The 20028-nt window shown below is 40.7% G+C and overlaps 1 protein-coding gene across 3 annotated transcripts in view; it reads right to left on the reverse strand.

The window, feature by feature from the left end:
- ttbk1a (tau tubulin kinase 1a) overlaps positions 1-20028 on the reverse strand; it is a 47565-nt gene that overhangs the window by 15871 nt on the left and 11666 nt on the right. Inside the window, exons 2-14 of one of the 3 annotated variants that reach the window (XM_049471163.1) lie at positions 17555-17707; positions 16862-16912; positions 16224-16371; positions 15023-15096; positions 14269-14409; positions 14001-14105; positions 9594-9659; positions 9346-9438; positions 8861-8986; positions 8560-8708; positions 6171-6366; positions 5952-6049; positions 5261-5792 (exon numbers count right to left, since the gene is read on the reverse strand). In XM_049471163.1, coding sequence (XP_049327120.1) covers positions 5261-5792; positions 5952-6049; positions 6171-6366; positions 8560-8708; positions 8861-8986; positions 9346-9438; positions 9594-9659; positions 14001-14105; positions 14269-14409; positions 15023-15096; positions 16224-16371; positions 16862-16912; positions 17555-17623 — 1848 coding nt within the window. In that variant the 5' untranslated portion in view covers positions 17624-17707. Of the gene's footprint in view, positions 1-5260; positions 5793-5951; positions 6050-6170; positions 6367-8559; positions 8709-8860; positions 8987-9345; positions 9439-9593; positions 9660-9931; positions 10004-14000; positions 14106-14268; positions 14410-15022; positions 15097-16223; positions 16372-16861; positions 16913-17554; positions 17708-20028 lie in introns of those variants that run through there. The other 2 variants (XM_049471164.1, XM_049471165.1) reach the window with 2 other exon arrangements.

The following is a 20028-nucleotide window of genomic DNA, read 5'->3' on the forward strand; positions in this document are numbered from 1 at the left end:
AGCATGGCGGCGGCTGCCACCGGGCCGCATGTTGCCGTGGGCTGGGCTGCTCTCAGCTGAGCGGCTGCGCTGGATGATGGAGGAGTGAGGGTACTGCTCAGTCTCTAGGGTGGACGAGGAGAAGACGTAGGAGGCCAGGCGGCGGAGCTGGTTAGGACGGGGCGAGGGTGGCCGGTCATCATCCACCTGAAATGTGGAGAAGACAGAGAGAGAGAGAAGTGGTGGTGAAGACTGAGTAAGAAAGTGGACACAGTTGTATGTCAATAAAATACACATGCACACACATACACACACACACACACACACACACACACACACACAATCATCATCATTTCCCAGAAAGCATGCAGTACAGCAGTGTTTTCCAGCCATGTTCCCAGAGAACCCCCACCTGCTCAATTTAGTATTGCCCTCAACCGAAACACACTTTATTAATTGCAGCTAAAAATGTAAAAAGTTTACTGGTCATGGAGAGAAATAAGCATTTACTACAAACATACTACAAGCATTTATTACATAAATTCAGTAGGATGTGGGACCAAATTTCGAGGTAGTTTAACATTTACTCTTGTGGTTAGCTTGAAAAGCTAAAGTTAGCTGAAGTATAACTGAGCTCAAACTAGCTGCTGAAGTCATCCACATGAAAACATAATATTTACTGGTAAAACCACCCATTTAAACCAGGTGACCAGCTTAGATAGAGACCAGCATGCAGGAAAACTCTGTCAATATTGTTTTTTGACTAGCTAAATATTTAGCTGTAGCATTAAGCTGTATATACATATAACAAAGCTATTAGCCTCTACCCAGGCTAGCTAGCAGGCTGAGATAATGCTAGCTAATGTTTATTATATTTCCTAAGGGTGATGTGTATGTGTTAAAATGTTTTTTTCCTACCCTGTTTTTTTCTACTATTTTTTCTAAATATAGCTAGCTAGGGATGAACTACACACATTTTTACTTGTGTCAGCTGCAGGCTAAGGTAGGGTTAGCTTGCCATGCTAATGACTGTCAACACATTTGGAAAGTCTGTCTTTTACCTTAAAGAGATTTTTTGACTGAATAATGTATGTGTGTGTATTTGTCTGTGTGTGTGCTGGAATAAGTCAAATGGCTAGCATGCAAACAAGGTGATTTACTGAAATGGTTAATTAGCGCTAAAGCGTGCATGGTGGGGGGACTTGGGGGGCAGGGGCTGTAGGACAGAGAAACACTGCAGTCAGGAGAGACAAACACTTTTAAAAAGGAACACCAAAGTTTAATTATCTATCAGATATATAAAATAACTTGCCTATAAACCAGCTTTAACATTAGACCAGCTAAAAGACAAGCTAACAGACGCTCAGTCACATCACAGATCCAACAGCAGGCTTGTGGACGCTCTGCATGTTCACACACAAGACACTGAGGATTCTGGAGGTTCTGTAAAGAAGCTTCCTTTCTGTATAGTTTTCCTAATCACTAGCATCTGAGAACCGACAATGAAACTACAAAATCAGGCACACGGATACAAACACATGGGAATAAAGATGGGAAAAACAAAGACGGAAAATTAAAGAATAGTAACGGAAATAAAACTATAGATATGAAGTGAACTATGAAACAGAGAAAAAGGGACCATCCTGAACTGTGCTTACCCCAAACACCTCTTTCCCTCTTCGTTTGCTGATCCGACGGCACCCTGGTACTTTCTCCTCGGGTGAAAATACACGAGTCATACTTTAGAGCGGAAAAGTCGAGCAAAGAAAGCGCTTACGGAAAAGAGGCGAAAAGAGACTGCTGGGAAAAATGGAAATAGAAGATCTGACTCCGGAGCAAAGACTCAAGAGTTTTCTGGCTGGTGGTTTAGGAAGATTTTACAAAATATGTGCCCAACACCTGCCCAACCTTCGACTCACAGAACAACTGAAGGCTGGGTTCTTGTTCAGCGGGCATGAAGAACAACTTCAGTATTAATCATGAACGTGAGTGTATGGAGATGTGTGTTAATTGTTTAGAGTTGAGAAACCTGATGTTCTTAAAAACACATTTTCATAATTTTCTCAGGTTTCTCAAAAATAAACCTGTTAAAACAGCTGTGCAAGAACATTTCCAAACACACAAACAATGAATCTAGAAAAGTGTTTTATTAGAGATATTTTTTTTTTTTTTCTCGACATGTACAGTAACCCAGAACCTTTCCGGACTTAACGCAGAGGAGGAAGTGTATGTGTGAATGTAAATATTCAGATAATATCCAAAGTGTACACAGGTGCCACACCTAGTCTACAATACATTAAACAAATAAAAAAAACCTCTATGTGTGCATTACATGTGTGAAAGAGCAGGTACAGGTAATGTCAGTATATATATATATATATATATATATATATATATATATATATATATATATATATATATATATATATATACTAAGCTGACATGCCTAATGTCCTGGAACATAAACTAGTGAGGGAAAAATAATGCAGCCAGATTGTTGCCAAACCTTGCACTAAAGTTATTCTTTGGGCAAATATATAAATGACTACAGGTTTAGTCTGATTAAACACTAGGTCTTGCCTACTGTTGCTACTTTTGGGCAGTATACCTCTGGGTGAGAGGTCATTGAATGCTAGATATGCATCATTTGCCCAGTTTGACTTTAGTAGCGAACACAGCTTCAACCAACAAAATTTAAATATGAAATTCTACTGCCTTTGCTGTGGTGCAACGTACAGCTGTGTGTGGTTCCTCAGCTTCTGGTGTGATGATCTGGGAAGCCATTGCATTGAACAGTTGGAAACCCCAGTGGTGATATGAGGGGTAATAACTGGTTCAGTAAAATGTGCAGGACATCCTGGGGCCACAGCAAGTGTTTCACATGATGTTTCTGCCACACTGCAAAGCCTCCTTGGCCAAATTTATCGCCAAGTATTTTTATTTTTGAGAACCAGCTTCAGCAATCTTATGAGTGTGTATGAGTGTGTATGATCTATGTGCCCATTTAAATTTTATCTTGTTTCGTGTTTTCCTCAACACTCTAATTTTCACTCTAATTTTGTCATCACTTCCATATATTGTATTTACATTCACAACAACTACTTTTTGTAAGTGTACCTTATTTGTCAAAAATCAGCTGTCAGAAAAGAGGTCAATATTTCCTGGGTAAACATACTGACTTGTTCATACACACTCAGAAAACAATGACCTTCACTGACCTTTGACAAATGTTAGCATGTGTTTTTCTTAAAAATTGAAAAAGAAAAAACATATCTTCTCCTTCTCGTTAGACAGTGAGAGGAACCCTGAAGTTTTAAATCTGAAGTAATTCATTAGTGGACAACTGCAGGAGACGTTCTTACACACAACCAGATCTGGAATGTTTGAAGGTCATGTGAATGGTGTGACCGCAGCAGAACGTGTTAAAGACTCTACTTCTGAAACGTTGCTTTGTTGTGGATGCAGATGATCTTCTCCAGGGAGCAGTAATGAAGTGTGAACTTGTCCTGGTCTGACTCGAGCTCACTGTGCTCACATGCCTTCACTGTCTGAGTGAGGGGCTACGTCCTGGGGGGCGAGGGTTAACATAGCCTCTAAAGTGTTTTACTGTTCATTTTAAAATAATTATTAAATTCTTATAAATGAACACAAAAAAATATGTGAGATCTAAACGCAGAGGAAGGCTGCTTTTAACACAGAAAATTATTTTAGTAGAATTATGTAATCTAAAATACATATAAATAGCTATAGGTTTGATTACAGTTTTAATTCAGATCAGTGAGACTGTTTAAAACAGTCAGTATAGACAAAATGAATCACCCCAGCCAGTTCACTCATGTGGGGCTCACATGGATGAAACTGTTATTGGAACCCAGCTAGGTATACCAAATACATATACATACATACGTATACATAATGGGGCCAACATTTTTTTTAATGTTTTAAAGGCCAACTGTTTTGAACCAGTGGACAAAACTGTCTGGGCATGTTATCAGGGACAGTTAGCTAGAACATTATTTTCAGTGTTGGGCGGGTTTATTGATTAACTCTGAATCTAAATCTGAATCTATATCTAAACTTAAATCTGAAACTGAATTTATGAACTCAAGTCAAAGAAAGGAGACAGAAACAGTGAAAACATCATTCAGCCACACGAAGAGACGAGTCTGAGTGAGGGTGGAGCCAAAACACTGACAAATGCACACTCTGCCATTTCCATCATGTTCTAAATCACACTCGCCCTCGCCTGCAGGTCACCAGAGATACTTGAATAAAAAAGATGTGAACCAAATGCTGATGGTCAAAAAAGAACCAATGAGAGATGAGTCTGGCACACAGAAAAGACAGAGAGAGAGAAAAAGAGACACTGACCACTAGCATCATCTAAACTATCACCCTGGGTTTGGTGTGAAATGCCCTGTTCTGGAGAAACCCAGTCAGTGGTGGTAAATGGAAGCAGACATCTGAAGCTCAAAAAGTTCAGATTTTTTCATATAAACATGAATTGGGTAATAAATAAATGTAAACTCTAAATTGGAGAAAATAAAAGTAAACTGCATTTGTTCAGATTTATAAATACTGTACCATCACTATTATTCTGCATAGATTTTACAAGATAACTGGTGTGTTTGAATAGTGAATAAATAAGTAGTAAATAAAATAGCTGTATTTTTGTTGAAGTTATGGAGACTTAGAACTGAGTCCATTCACCACTACTGTAAATTAATCAAGCACAGTATACACGTACACAGATAATTTAGTAAAAAACTATGAAATTTCTTTTTTAAAAAGAGTTGACTGTTATTGTGCATTATAATTTCTGTTTCATCCCTATATAATCTGAACAAACCCTTGGACTCAATATACCACACACATACACACACATACATCACACAAACACACACACACTCAGAACACAGCTGTATACACATGTACGTTTTGTGTTTGTTTGGAGAGTTTGTCCTAAACGACTTAATACTAGTGTAATACTACACCACATTACAGTCAAACGCATACAAATGCTCTCCCACACCCAGCCGGTTCTGTCTTTAAAAAGCCCATATCCTCCTCCATTTCCTCTTTAAGCTCCACCTACAGCATCTGTGTGAGCTTATCACCCAAAAACATTCAATATGCATAGTATGGACTGTAGGACTGTATGACAGGGGACGAGTAGGGTGTGTTTTCAAACATCAGGAAATCATAGAAAATGGCTTTTCAGGATATGGGCTCTTTAAATTCTGCAGTCCTGCTCCAGCACAGGTGAGTGACTTTCTCATACCTGTCGTTGAGGTCCCACGGTTTCTGACTCTCGTTTTCTCGCTCGGCCAGAGGGTAGAGAATGGCATGGCGACTGAGCTGGGCTGTCAGCTGATGTGGTTTGGCCCCGCCCACTTCTCCTGGAGACCTCCCCCTCATTTAGTCGCATGGTCCGGTCACCTTGAGTGAGCTTGGGTCGGACTGCTTGGTCCCCAGCCCGGTGTCTCCTCCGCTCCTCGCCCTCCTCCAGAGGCCGTAATTCCTCTGGTTCCTCATCTGTGGTACCAGAAGTGGTAGGCTCCGCCCCTGGGCGGAGCTGGAAGTCCCGAAGCTCCATCTCCTTGTCAATGATGACCCACTCTTTGCTGTCAAAGTCCTCCTCCTCAGCCAGAGGTACAGAGCGGATGAAGGCGTTGCTGTGGGCTTCTGGGTCCACTGATGCCGAAGCCTCGTTGCGGCAACGGTCACCACGGCAGCCATCAATAGACAGCATCTGGGCAGGCTGGGAGGAGTAGAGGTGACGAGATGGAGAGCCGAGAATGTCCATCCTGGACCTAAAGGAGAAACATCTAGATATGTTTCTACATCCAAATAGAAATACACTGTTACAATTCACACTGGTAGCTAAAGGGAAGCCATGTTTCACTAAAATGGTGCAGCAGTTACAATTACCCTCCTTTAAGACTGTTAGGACAATCCTATTAACTTCTTACCTGAGAGAGCGCACCTGTACACTGGGGGACTCTGCCCCTGCCCCACCCCTCTGCGGTGACACAGGGCACACTCCACGGTTAGCTTCCTCCTCCTGACCCTAAAAATGAAGAAATTCTAGAGCATTCATTTTTCATATTTAAATTTAAGCAGGTAACACAATCAATGCAATGCGGTGTAAAGGTGTATGTAAATGAGCAAAGATTTATGTAAATGTGCACCTTGCTCAGGCTAATTCTGAGTTTGTTGCGGTTGAAGTCGGTGTCCTCCCAGCCTTCTCCATCAAGCTGCGCTGGGGTACTCTCTGGCCGGCCAGCAGGGGGAGCATTCTCCTGGTCACTCAGGTGCTCATCCTGCAGAACATCATCAGTGTTCTCCCTCTGAAGGTCACCTGGAACAGGGGTCACGTTTACCCCCCTGTGGAGCGAGGCAGCAGAGCAAGAAAGAAAAAACAAAAAATAAAGAAAAACATTTTTACAAACAGTATTTTTTCATGTCTATCCCACAATGTAATGTGTATCCACTATTGCACACCTACAGCTCTGACAGCAACACAGCAACCAAAAGTCATTAATTTACAATGAGATTTAACGATACTCATCAGTGTTCACCAGCTAGAGCTTTAATTGAGCAAAATGGAGAAATTCCACTTTAAAATCACTTTAAGTTCTGCTCAACTTTAAACAAACAAAGAGTAACACATGGCGGGACTAAACCTGAAACACTGCCTTAAACACTGTGAAACTGTGGTTCTTACTGAAGATTTATTCTAATAGAGGGAATAGCATGTATTCTTTATACTATAGCTGGTAAAGCAAAGTGAAATAATTTACAGGACGATTTCACTGTAACAATCCTGAAGGAAACGCAGGAAGGTTACCCAGCTAAAATGTCTTCCACGGCTTGCTATGGTATTCCAGTTAATGGTATGATGTCACTAAGTGGTGGCTATGGTGTTGCTAAGTGGATGGTAGGTGGTTGCCAAGGTGTTGCTAGGTGGATGCAAAGGTGTTATGGTATCGGTGCTGGTTGCTGTGGCATTGCTAAGTGGTTGGTAGGTGGTTGCTAAGGTGTTGCTATAGCATCTGCGATGTTGCCATGATGTTGCTAGGTGGTTGCTAAGGTGTTGCTATGCTATTCATGGTGGCTGCTATGATGTTGCTAAGTGGTTGCTAAGGTTTTGCTTCATAGTGGAATGTGCATAAGAATAATATGAAATGTTATATCAGGGTTGTTAGTCTTCATTAAACAAATAAAGCCTATATTTTCTCTGTTTGTTTATTCAGGTTTGCTCAACAATATTATTTTATCCAGCGTGCCGCCTGCCTGCTTTCTGTCAAACACGCCGGCCAGCGATTCATTGACTGCTGCATGGGTGACAACAAGGTGGGCACACAAGATCAGAAAATAAGATAAGAAAATAAGATAAGAAAAATCCAGGTCTACAAAGTACAGCCCACCTCATTATTTAGTTTGCCTGGAGGGTTCTGCTGCAGTTCATATATACACAGACCTATCCAGGCAGATGGAACATAATCCTGGGGCAGATTTTGAGTTTCTGGATGTGGATTTGCTCCCTATAGAGTTTACTATCTGCATGAATACACACTCCTCAATCTGCCCAGCTGTCATCCCACACACTCTGCAGCAGTAACGAAGCCCTGAGAGAGTCTGCAGCACACAATATTACACTGGGCTGTGGAAGTGTGTGTGAGTGTGTGTGTATCTTGGAGGGGGTGCCCCTACAGTTTAAACACTGAGCTGTGTGAATTGGCTAAAACAGTCTAAAACAGAATGCTCTGGGATTTCCAATCTGTGTTCCTACCAAATGGCAATTGTTTTAAGTAACTTTATATGAAAAATCCGCCTCTGTTTACCACCAGCATTCCAAAATACAAAGCTATTATCTGATGCTCCCAACAGGCTTACAATACTAGCGATAGGGGCATAGCATTTCCCATGCAAAAGAAATCACTATTTTTACTCCATTAACAAGCTCAAAGTGGAAATGCATGAATTCCATCTGTTTCTTAAAATAGCTTTAGAATATTCTTACATTTCCACGTCATTCATTTGACAATGTGTTCCACTATCATACCTATTCGTTCGTCCCTGTTAGTCATGACTTCAAGATTCGTGGCACCCAGTGAACTATCTGAAGATACTGTGCGTATAAACAGTGTTTTGTAATAAACTACCTATGCACTTTTAAAGTTACAAACTCTCAGAGCCTCGCTTTAAATGTCAGAGCCCATGGAATTCTACCAGTGAAGTATGAAGCTACTTTGAACTTGTTAATGGTGTAAAAATAGTAATTTCTTTGCACTGGAAAGCCTGTAGGGAGCATCAGCTAAAGGCTGGGTGTGGGCTATTCTAAAGAGGGGTGGGCTATTCGACAAGAGTTTGTACTCCTCATCATGTTTGACTACAAACCCCATTTGGCATGGCATTTCATATGGGATTTCTCCTATAGAAATGCATCCTATAACTCAAATTCATAATCCAAAATTGAAATAATTATTCATAACGAAAGAATTCCCTCCACCAATTCCTTATCTTACGTTAATGGTTCTCACCACGTCTAACCTGAGTCAGTCAACAAGATCTTACCCCACCATCGCTGCAGTCGGTCGGGTGTGCTGCTGCGTAGCGCTGTTGGACGTTAGCATGGTGTCCGTTCCGGTTTTCTCCCAATCATAGAGCTCATTCTCTGTGATGATCCGCTCCTTCATACTGTTCTCAAACACTGACATCAGCAGCTGCATGCAAACACACACACACACACACACACACAGAGGGTCAGATACAGATCATACAGATTTGAGGTTTACAATGATGTCGTACTTGATGACATTTATAATGGTGTATTTGATGATAAAGCTACATGATGGCATATATGATATATATATACCTGATAGTCTGGCTTGGTGTAGTAGTCCAGAGCTAGAACATGGTCTAAGAAGACGTGGAACTCTGAGGGCATGTGCTTTAGCAGCATCCGGTGGTCATAACGCTCTTTAACCTGACCAACCTGCTCCTGAACACACACACACACACACACATAATAGTATTAACAGTAACAGCCTATAAAGATACTGTATACAAAGATGCTATCACCTAGTCAACATTAGAATAGTGGAACAGTGTATCAAAATCCCTCTTCCTTTCACCTCTAGGATATATTTAAGGGGTTAGGCTGCAAAGACTTGTAACAACAGTGGAACCTACACTGATACTACAACCTTGAGTTTTACCTTGAAGACCTTGTATTTGAAAAACGCTTTCAAATATTCAAAATGTTTTTGAGAACCTCTTTAGAATGCTTCCATCTCTCCCAGTATTTCCACAGTATTCCCTCAGTATTCCCAAGTATTTCCAGTATCAGAGTTTGAGTACCTTGTCTTTGATTTTTCTCCAGGGCAGCTGACCCACAGCGAACTCCACCAGCATATAGAAAAGTGACCACAGGTCATCATGGCGACCCATTTCCTAACCAGGGGAACATCAAATGTTACTCACTCCACAGTGTAAACCTGACCTCACACCAATGGCTTGTGTGTGTGTGTGCATGTGTGTGTGTGTGTGTGTATGTGTGTGTGTGTGTTTGTGTGTGTGTGTGTGTGTGTGTGTGTGTGTGTGGTCACCTTATTTTTGTGGGCGTTAACAGATGCATACCGAACAGTCCCGCGAAACCCAGCTACAGTTCTGGGCTGAAACACATACACATGCCAGGTCAAAATCAAGGATAGCACACACTAACTGCACCCCAATTGTACAATCATGCACTCTCTCTCTCTCTCTCTCTCTCTCTCTCTCTCTCTCTCTCTCTCTCTCTCTCTCTCTCTCTCTCTCACACACACACACACTCACACACAGTGATACTTACACAATGCTATTGTATATTTGTGGGGGAAGCATAAATAAATCATGTGCTCAGAACAAAAGAACGTAAGTAAACAGAACGTAAGCAGAGGACACTCACTATGACCCTCTGCCCATACAGTAGAGGGCAGTGTTTGCGGAGGCAGGTGGACATGCAGGCCTGAAATTAAAACTGCAAAAAAAATTAAAAATACTGAAACACAAAACATAATCAAACTAAAACAACAGAAAATATACCATGAAATAATAATAGTAATAATAATAATAATATCAAGATGAAACTGAACCCAAAGGCATGCAGTGTAGAAGCAGCTGTAAATCAAAAGACAAGAACAAACATATTTTGCAGAAATAATAGATGCATGTTTTATACAGCTATAAAAAATACTCAATGTAAATGTAATAAATAAACATATTGAATAAATAATATTTACCTCTCTTATTGACAAAAAATAACAAAACCCAGAGTATAATCAAAAAAAGTTTGGCTATACACTGGGTCTCTACAAGACAGCATAAATATGCTTTCCCCCGCTGCTCTATAAAAAGGCTCTCAGAGGCTACTTTTGGAAGGTGTACCTATTGGTTAGAGATTGTCGACAACTAGACACAAACTGAAAAACACTGAAAGACATTGTGAACAGTTGACAGACTCTAACATAGGGCACATCATTGGACTGAGAGAAGCAGAATGGTCGGTTTGACTAATTGCCTGTCATCTGGGCCATTCATCAGCCAGGACCCATTGCCTTCGTTTGCAGCGGTGTCATGAACATATCGTCTTTAGCAACATTCAGGATGTTTTAGGTAAGAGTAGGAAGGCCTTGTGGTGAGCTTTTGAATCATGCCTTTGCTGTGAAACGACACACTGGCCCAACTGCTGGTGTGATGTTCTGGGAAACAATTGCATACAAGAGTTTGTCACTCCTAGTAGTACCATTAGGGACACTAACAGCTCAGTGATATGTGCTGGACATCCTGCTGCCACATGTGTTGTCTCTAATGGCAGGGCTTCCAGCTTCTGTTTCAGCAGGATAATGCTATGCACATACAGCAATGGTTCCTAGCAATATTTCTTCCAGATTGTGAAACTTCCTTGTTCTGGCCAATCGGATTGCGTTTGGTGGACCAACTGGGATGCCAGCTTTGTAAATTTACAAGTGAGCAGAATTAACAAGCACAACTACAACATCCATGGGCAAATATGCCAAAGGAACCTGTGTGCTTTCATGTCCAACCATAACTCATCTTGTATCCAGGCTAGAGGCAGCCTAACAGGGCACTAGAACCTTTTGTACAGTTTTCTCCAAATTTGTATTTTACTTTAGTATTGTAATCAGACAAATATCATTACATTCACTAAGATAACGTTTAATTGAATTCCAACAACTCCTTCTTGGTGTGTTATTGCTTGTGTTTTGTGATTTTTGTTCCTCCAGACAGTTACTAAAACCCTTTAGTGGGGAAATACAGTATATATAACATCTTGGCGCAGAAGAGATCACAGAGAACACCTTCACAGATCCTAAAAGGGAGAGCAGTTGGGCAGGTGGTTATAATGTTCTGGCTTGTCTAGGTGTGGACTAATCTGTGGAGGTCAGTCCGAAACCTTCTCTGAGGTCTAGAGAACTGAGCAGTCCAGAACCACTGTGCACAGCATAACACACACATCTGATCTACTGCAATAATACTGCAATATGGTAAGAGAGAGAGAGAGAGAGAGAGAGAGAGAGAGAGATGCATTCTGTCTTGCTGAGCTGGTAGAGGATAGAGGGTGTTGTGCACTGACGCACACACATTAAATATTCACACAACTGCATTCTACACACACACACACACACTAAAAACACAGGAGAGAGAAAAAGAAAGGGAGTGATTAAGATAAAGAGAAGAAGGAGAGGCAGAAAGAGAGAGGGAGGAGGGTGAGAGAGGTGTGGTTAAAGTATGAATGAGTGTGTATGAGGAGTGCAGTGTGGAAGAGCTAAGGTTCTGCTGACACAGTGGAACAGACAGCACTGATCATTCCGTCTCTGTTCCATAGACTCAATATAGCCTGTTAACAACAGAGCTAAACGAAGAGCTAACAGCAGTGTTAATCGCATAAATGATGGCAGAGTTAATAGCAAAGGTAATGGCAAAGCTAACCTCAAAGCAAAAAGCTGAGCTAAAAACTGAGCAAATTTAACCTCAGAGCTAACCACAGAGATAATCCATGTGGTAATGGCAGTGCAAATTGTAGAAATAATGGCAGAGCTAAAAGCTGTGCTAAAAGCAGGGCTAATGGCAGAGCTAACAACAGAGCTAACCTTAAAACTAAAAACTGAGCTAGGAGCAAACCTAAAGCTAAAGGCTAACAGAAATTGAAATTGAAGCTAACAACAGAGCTAAGAGCAGAGCTAATGGCAGTGCAAACCACAGAGCTAAGCAAAGCTGAAAGAAAAATTAACAGCACAACTAAAGACACAACTAATGCCACAGCCAATGGAAGCTGAAAGCAAAGCTAAAGCTAATGGCAGAACTAAATATAAAAGCAGAGCTAACGACAGAGCTAACCTTAGAGCTAAATGCAGAGGTAACGGCAAAGCTAAATGCAAACTTAACCTCAAAGCTAACCACAGAGATAATTGATGCGATGACGGCAGTGCTAATCGCAAAAAATAGTGGCACAGCTAAATGAAAAGCTGATGGCAGCTAGAAGTAATAGAAGAGCTAACAACAGTGCTAACCTCAATGCTAAAAGGAGAGGCAAGGGCAGAGCTAAAAAAGGAGCTAAATGTAAACTTAACCTCAGAGCTAACCACAGAGATAATCGATGAGGTAACTGAAGTGCTAATCGCAGAAATAATGACAGAGCTACAATCAGAGCTAATAGCAGAGCTAACCTCAGAGCTAAAAGCAGAGGTAACAGCAGAGCTAAAACAGAGCTAAATGCAAACTTAACCTCAGAGCTAACCACAGAGATGTAACGGCAGTGCTAATTGTAGAATTGATGTCAGAGATAACAGTAGTTACTATTTTTATTTAGAGCTTTTCGCCGTTTAACTCCATTCACCCCTATTCATGGAGGATTCACTCGCTGGCTCCCTCTAGTTGTTTGCAGTCATTTTCTGATATAATGGGGAAACAGGACGTCGGTAGGCTCTCCATCTGGCTCTCGACAGAGTGAAAAGCAGAGGTAACCACAGAGCTAAAAGCAAAATTAACATTGGAACTTAAATCAGCGTTAATGGCAGAGCTAACAGCAGCAGATCACAGATTTAACAGAAGTGCTAAAAGCAGAGGTAACCACAGAGCTAAAAGCAGAGCTAATGGCAGAGACAAAAGCAGAGCTAATAGAAGGTTCTTAAACCAGACCTAACAGCAGAGCTAAAAACTGAGCTAGAAGCAAACATAAAGCTAAAAGCATACAATAAAAACAGAGCTTACAGAAATTGAAAACAAAGCCAACAACAGACCTAAAAGCAGAGCTAATGGCAGTGTAAACCGCAGAACTAACAGCAGAGCTAAAAACATAGCTGACGACAGAACTAAATCTAAAAGCAGAGCTAAAGTCAGAGCTAACAGCAAACTAAAATCAGAGCTAACGACAGATATAAACCACATAACTAACGACTGAGCTAAAAGCAGAGCTAAAAACAGAATTAAAAGCAGAGCTATAAACAAAGCTAAAGCTAAAACCACATTTTAACTGGCAGAATTAAAAACTGAGCTAACTGTATTTTTTAACAGCAGAGATACAGCAGAGGCAACAGCAGGGCTAAAAGAAGATTTAACAGCAGAAATAACTACAGAACTAACTGCAGAGCTAATGGCACAGCTCATTGCAGAGCTAAAAGCAGAGTTAACAAAGGAGGTAATGGCAGAGCTAACAGCAGAATGTGAAAGCAAAATGTATATGCACACAAATTATATATTTACCAAAAATACAAAAAGGTCATCTCTAATAGCCTTGTGTGTTTTCTGACTCACTGTTATCTCACTGCTCACTGATTGTAACATTAACTGAAGAACAGAGCAGAGCTGAACACAGCCTGATGTTAATCCATGTTTGAGATAACAGTGTGTAATGGCCAGTATCTTATTTTAGAGCCAGCCTGAAGAGAGTTTCTGATCTGTTTCAAGGTGGGCAGTGCTATTTAGACTACCAAGAGAAGAATAGAGTGACATACCGGTCGGACCTCTCCATTAGTGTTGGTGTATTGTCGCGCCAGCCCAAAATCCAGCATATAGCACTTCCTGACAGTGGAGGGTAGCCGGCCCATAGCGAAGTTAGACTGAAACACATTCAGATTCTTATTCAGACTCAATGCTGTTAACAAAAACTTACTGAACACACAAAAAGGTAGGTAATATTTTAGTTTTCAACGCATTTAGCTGCTTTTACTCACTTTTTCTATATTTCTAATTTTTTTACAGAACAGGTGTGTGTGCAGGTACCGGTTTGATGTCTCGGTGGAGGAAGCCCACTGAGTGTATGGCTTCAATGGCCTCCAGGATCTGCTTGCCGAGTCTCAGGGTGGTGCTCATGGTGAAGGTTCCGCGTGGTTGACTGCGCCTCAGATCTGCCAGGTTACGGCCCTGTCACACACACACACACACACAAATAATAGGTAATCAGTATAAATGAAAAAAACATCTCAGAAAATAAACTGTTTTTCAATAAAATAAAACTGAATTGTGAATTGATAAATTAAGAACTGTGTTATCTGAGAAGCACAGAAACGTATATGATGACAGCACTATATTTAGGTGACTTTCTAAAGTAATAGATATATATAGTTTAAGATATTATGTTTGGTTTTCATGCTCTACTGTAAAATAGCCCTGCAAGGCAGACTAGAACTAAACTCTTTTATTTACCTTCTGAGAACTCTCCTCAGTGCTGCTAACTGTGCAATATTATCTATTAATGGCACATTGATAACATTAGATGGTGTTCTTAACACTGTAAAGATTTATAAAATCTTCTTATCTTTGGGGTCAGTTTGACCCCATTCAATGTTAAAGTCTCAAAAAATGGTTGAAATTAGTTTTGTGATTCATATTTATTGTGAGTAATAACTAAAACATTAAGTGTAAATTAGCATTAGCAACAATAAATAAGCAGATGAGATACTGGTGGGTAATAATATTCCCCATAATGACTCCAATGGTTCATAAGTTGATTAAGTGAGGAAGTGAGGAACTATACCTGCAGCTGCATCACCACATAGTTGAATTTATCGTTCCTTCCACAGCCGATGAACTTGCACACATGGTTTTTGCCTAAAAAGGCACAGTAACACACATTCAAGCCACTGTAATCATGCATGACATTTAATTCAGTCCCTCACTGAATCATGCTCATTTCCCTAACGAGCATGAGCTGTGTATGTGTGTACTGTGTTTGTGTGTGTGTGTGTATGTGTGTGTGCGTGCGTGCGTGTGTAATTTCATCTCATGAGCATGGTCATGTCTGCCACATTACTGATGCTTCATGCTGAATGTGTCGTTACATCAGAACTCCACGTGCCTCACTGTCCTCACTACCACTCTAGCTAAAGAGTTTAGCACTGTTTCTAAAGTGTGGAAAAACCTGTGCACCAATGCCATTCCGTATCTTCATCAACTTCAACCACCATCACTTTTCAAACAGAGGAGTTTTACAATTTACTTACAGCAACCATCTAGCAGCATGCTAGCAATTAGGGTTGAGCTTATCAAAAATGTATTTAGATTACTGACTACCTGTTAGAAAATACTGTAAATCTGTAAAACTGTTTCCTTTGGTACACTTGTCTTTACAAAAGAAAAAACAAATACGAAACCTCTCATGTCCACATCAAACAATCTTGTGTAATCATTACACTTTCCCACTATCTACGGCATATATACCATCACTGCTGGAAAAAAAACCTTCTAAACTTTCTGAAGCTCTTATTTTTAAAATGGGAACTATACAGGAGAAGGAAGATTTTAAAAGTAGATTGCATAGGCATATTAGGTAAATAAAAACTTTTAAATATTCCAAATAAATGTGTAAATATAGTACATGTAAATACTTGAATGCAAAATCTTAAATAGTCTGTAAACAAATCTGTAAATGTGCTGTAAATAAATTAGTAAAGAGTCTACACAAATATATAAACACTCTATAAACAAACCTGTAAACACCAAATACATCTGTAAAGATTTTATGAATAAATGTGTAAATGCTCTGTAAATAAACCTACAAATACTCTTTAAATAAATCTGCAAATAGTCTGTCAGTAACCTGTGAATACTCTAAATAAGTGATTCTCACACTGGGGGCCGTGGTGGAGGGGTAGTTGTGGGTGCAATAGGTCCCTAGGGGGCAACAGAAATATTTGTACTCTCAAATGTAGAATGCATTGGCCGTGTTTATTCTCTACCTTGCAGTTTTTTCAGCACAGCCACCTCCATCTTCAGCACCTGTTTGGGCTGCTGGGCTGACTCCACCTTCAGCGCCACGTTCTCTCGGGTCAGCAGGTCCACCGCCTCGTAAATCTCCCCAAAACCCCCACCACCGATCTTCTTCAGCTGTACATCAAAACATTATTTACACTCTTATCTTCCAGTTTTACTGATGAGATCAAACTAAACCCAATCAAATCATTTATATGAATTAATTAATCTAGGTAGTAGTGTGTGTTTATGCAAATAACCTTTAATTAAGGTTCTGTTATCTGCCTTTAGCACAGAGATGTGTATGGTGACATCATAGAGGCAGTGACTATCTCTATTCTCCAGCGGCAGAACCTTAAAATGTGTTTTGGTACTCTGGGTTTGCTGCGATTATAGCACAGCCAGTAAAGATGCGTGCGTACACACACAGACACACAGACACAGACACACACACACATACACACAAAGTAAGTGCTCCGTGGATGGATCAGCTGTATGTGGAGTACTGTTCTGATGGGCTGGTCTCTGAGATCTCGACCAAACAAGCTTCAACTGCTCTCTTACACAACCGGCTCAGCACTATGGCTCACTGAATGTCACATACACACACAACCACACAGCTGACCTCTCTCTCAGATGGGGGAGGAGCACTTCTCTTCGCTGTTGTGGTTTTTAACTGCAAACATAATTACTTACATTACTTACTTACATTAATTATCCTGCATACTGTATCCCACCTACTCTGATACTCACACTTGTGTAAGGTGTGTTAAAGCTGGGTGAAAGGTAAATCAATCAATAGAAATGAATGGGGTGACATTTTAAGTATTATAAATAGACTAGTAACACCCAACCAACCACCTAGGCTACCACAGCAACCACTTGACCCCCATTTAAGAAAAAATAGCAACTTGCATCTTGGATACCATTGCTACTGCCTAGCAACAACCTATCAACCACTAAACAAAACAATGAATTATGATTATCTAACAAACAATTATTGTTATTGATTGTAACATCTTGCAACAGTGTATCAATCACCTAGCAACACTTTTTGCATTGCAGCCCATTGTGCATTGGATAGCAGAGCAACCAGCTAGCAGCAGTGGGAACCACTGAAGCTGGTCAAACATTCTGCATTTTAGGAAATGCATTTTTCTAGTCATTGCTGTTATTACATAATGGTATGTTTACAGTTAAAGCAGCAGCAAAAACTGAGAGCATGTTTCCATGCTTCCTTTTCTTCACACATCATCCCCCTAAAGGTCCCTCTGGACAGTGTGTTGGTGTGTGTATGTGTGTGTTTGTGTGGACTCACCACTTTCCATCGGTCCTTCACCATGCAGTTTGGGGGCAGGATGTCCTGCTGCTCCGAGCTGCCGTTCATGTTGCCGTTGTCCTGCAGCACTGGAGCTAGACACTGCCAACTCGACAGCACCCGGGCCGCCCCCAGCTTAAACGACCCATTTATCTGTAGGGAACCACACACACACATAAACACACACACACAGCATACACATTAGCCTCGACATGGTAAACTGTGGGTGTGTGTTTGTGTGGAGAGAGTTCTTCTGGGTAACACATTCTCAGTATTTACACATATTTACTTTTTATATATTTACATTTGATCAGCAGTGAGGGTTTCATTATGGTGTATTAATAAGCTCATGTGCCTGTTGGCTTTATTAGCCACTAATTAGCACTAAGCTGAGCAGAGGTCTGATCTACATTCTGATCCATTTATGTAGTTGGAACACAATGGGGTGGATTATTACGTTCTGGACCTGAATTTGGCACCTTGACATATTTCTGTTAATCCCTAATCTCTAATACAGGAGGAGTTTAGCTCTCCACAGTACTACCTGTGCACCTGAAGGAAGTCCTGGTGTTAGCTGACCCACATACCAGCTGACCCGAATCCTTGCATGAAGGAACAAACAGTCGGACACAGGTACCTGACTGGAAACCGAGTGAAGGAGGTGGCGAAATTTCCAACAATTCTTCAATCTCCTTAGTCAGAGTATTTCAAATATAGTAACTATGGGATGGGTTTCCAGACAGATTAAAAAGTAAATCCTAGACAAAAACGAATGTGTATTGATAATTTGCAGTCATCACAAGACTTGAAAATCTAGCAACTACTTCGAATCAGTGTGCATTTATGATTATCAGATCAGATTTAAATTTGTTGGACTGTATGGAAGGCCACTGGATTACAATCTAATCACTCAAATTATGCTGAGGGTTCAAATCGCATAAAGATGGACATTCGGTGTCAAATGTGGGGGACTGACTGATGTCCTGTCTCTGTAACACCGGATACAAGTTCGTTCCCACTTGTCCTTTAAAAAAAAAAGGATCTGAGCATTTATAGCGTTTGTGTAAACATTTATCCAGACTGAATTACAGTACATCTGAATCATTATACACAAATGGGACAACAAAGGCCTTATTTACACTTGGTCACTTCATGTGACCAGAATGTGTATTGTCTCCTTTACACAAGTTAGTCAAGTACGTACGGGGTTAGTCCAAAGGATCAAAAAAAGGTGATTGCGGTCAGAATGAACTGAACCACATAGGCAATAGCTATGACAGTCAATGCTCACAAGGAATTAGTAGTGACTTACTGCATTGGCAGGAGCTTCAGTTTTATTAGTACTGGGACTAGTTTTTCTTGTCTAAAGCATATTTTTACACCCTGAAAGGTTGAGGTGTTCATTAAATTGTACACATTTTGTCCAGTTAACTTAGGTTTCACCTTCAATTAAGCAAGTACAGTAAAGAATTTGCTACTTCCAGTTGTCATCTCCTAGGTGGGCTGCGTCTCTCTATGTTCAACACTGATTGTTTTGTAAAAGGTTGTCAGTTGTGCAAGGATTCATCAGCATAATACGCACTGTACCCATAAAGCAGCATGACGTGAGCGCACGAGAAGGGAAATCAGGTTTCGGGTACAATTAAACAATAGAAGAATAAAAAGAACCAGTGTTCTGCCAGAAAACTGACTTCACACAAATGAATCCTGTATCTACTGTAACTGTAGATGTTTAAGTGGGATCTGGTGTAAATAGGGTCTTGCTTTTTTGTGGCTTGGCTTTACCCAGATTACTTATCTTGATACTCAGATGAAGGCAAATGAAGCGACCAGGGGGAAACTGGGTCAACGTGTTTAAGAATAGTGGTGGCTAAAGTGGTAGAAATCTGGGTTATTGATCACAGTGCAGTGGGTTTAATTCCTAGGTTCACTAAGATGCCACTGTTTGAACCTTGAGAAAGACCCTCTTTCTGCTCCAGGGGTGTTTTTTAGCATTGCTGACCGAATGCTCTGGGATATGAGAAAAGATTAGTTTTAATGCAGAAGTATAATAATGACTATAGAAACTTTCTTCTTCCTTTTACTGGTGTAGTGTGTGGACCTTCCTCTACCAGGAAATCAAACCGGTTCTAGCCAAGTTCCTCCATCACTGTGGACTTTAAAGGACATCAGCTTTTCTGAAGATTGTGTGCGTTGGTTCTGAACCTTCTTACCTTCAAAGCCCTGCACAAAGCAGAAACTTACCTGTCCTCTGCTAGCAACTCAGAAAGGAACCTACAAGCTCTAGATAGCTTAATCAACCCAGCTCTTCCTCAGAAGCTTCTTACATTACATTCAGACCAATCAGTGTGCCAGTTTTGGACCCAAACCCATGCTCTGCTGCATGCAGTGCCAACGCCTCAGAGGCGGCATGCAGAAAATTAGCCTAGCATTAGCACTAGCCAACGCATGCCAGTCCAGTGGAGCTCTACAAG

This window comes from Astyanax mexicanus, chromosome 23 (genome assembly GCF_023375975.1).
Source record: "Astyanax mexicanus isolate ESR-SI-001 chromosome 23, AstMex3_surface, whole genome shotgun sequence".
Classification (NCBI taxonomy): Eukaryota; Metazoa; Chordata; class Actinopteri; order Characiformes; family Acestrorhamphidae; genus Astyanax; species Astyanax mexicanus.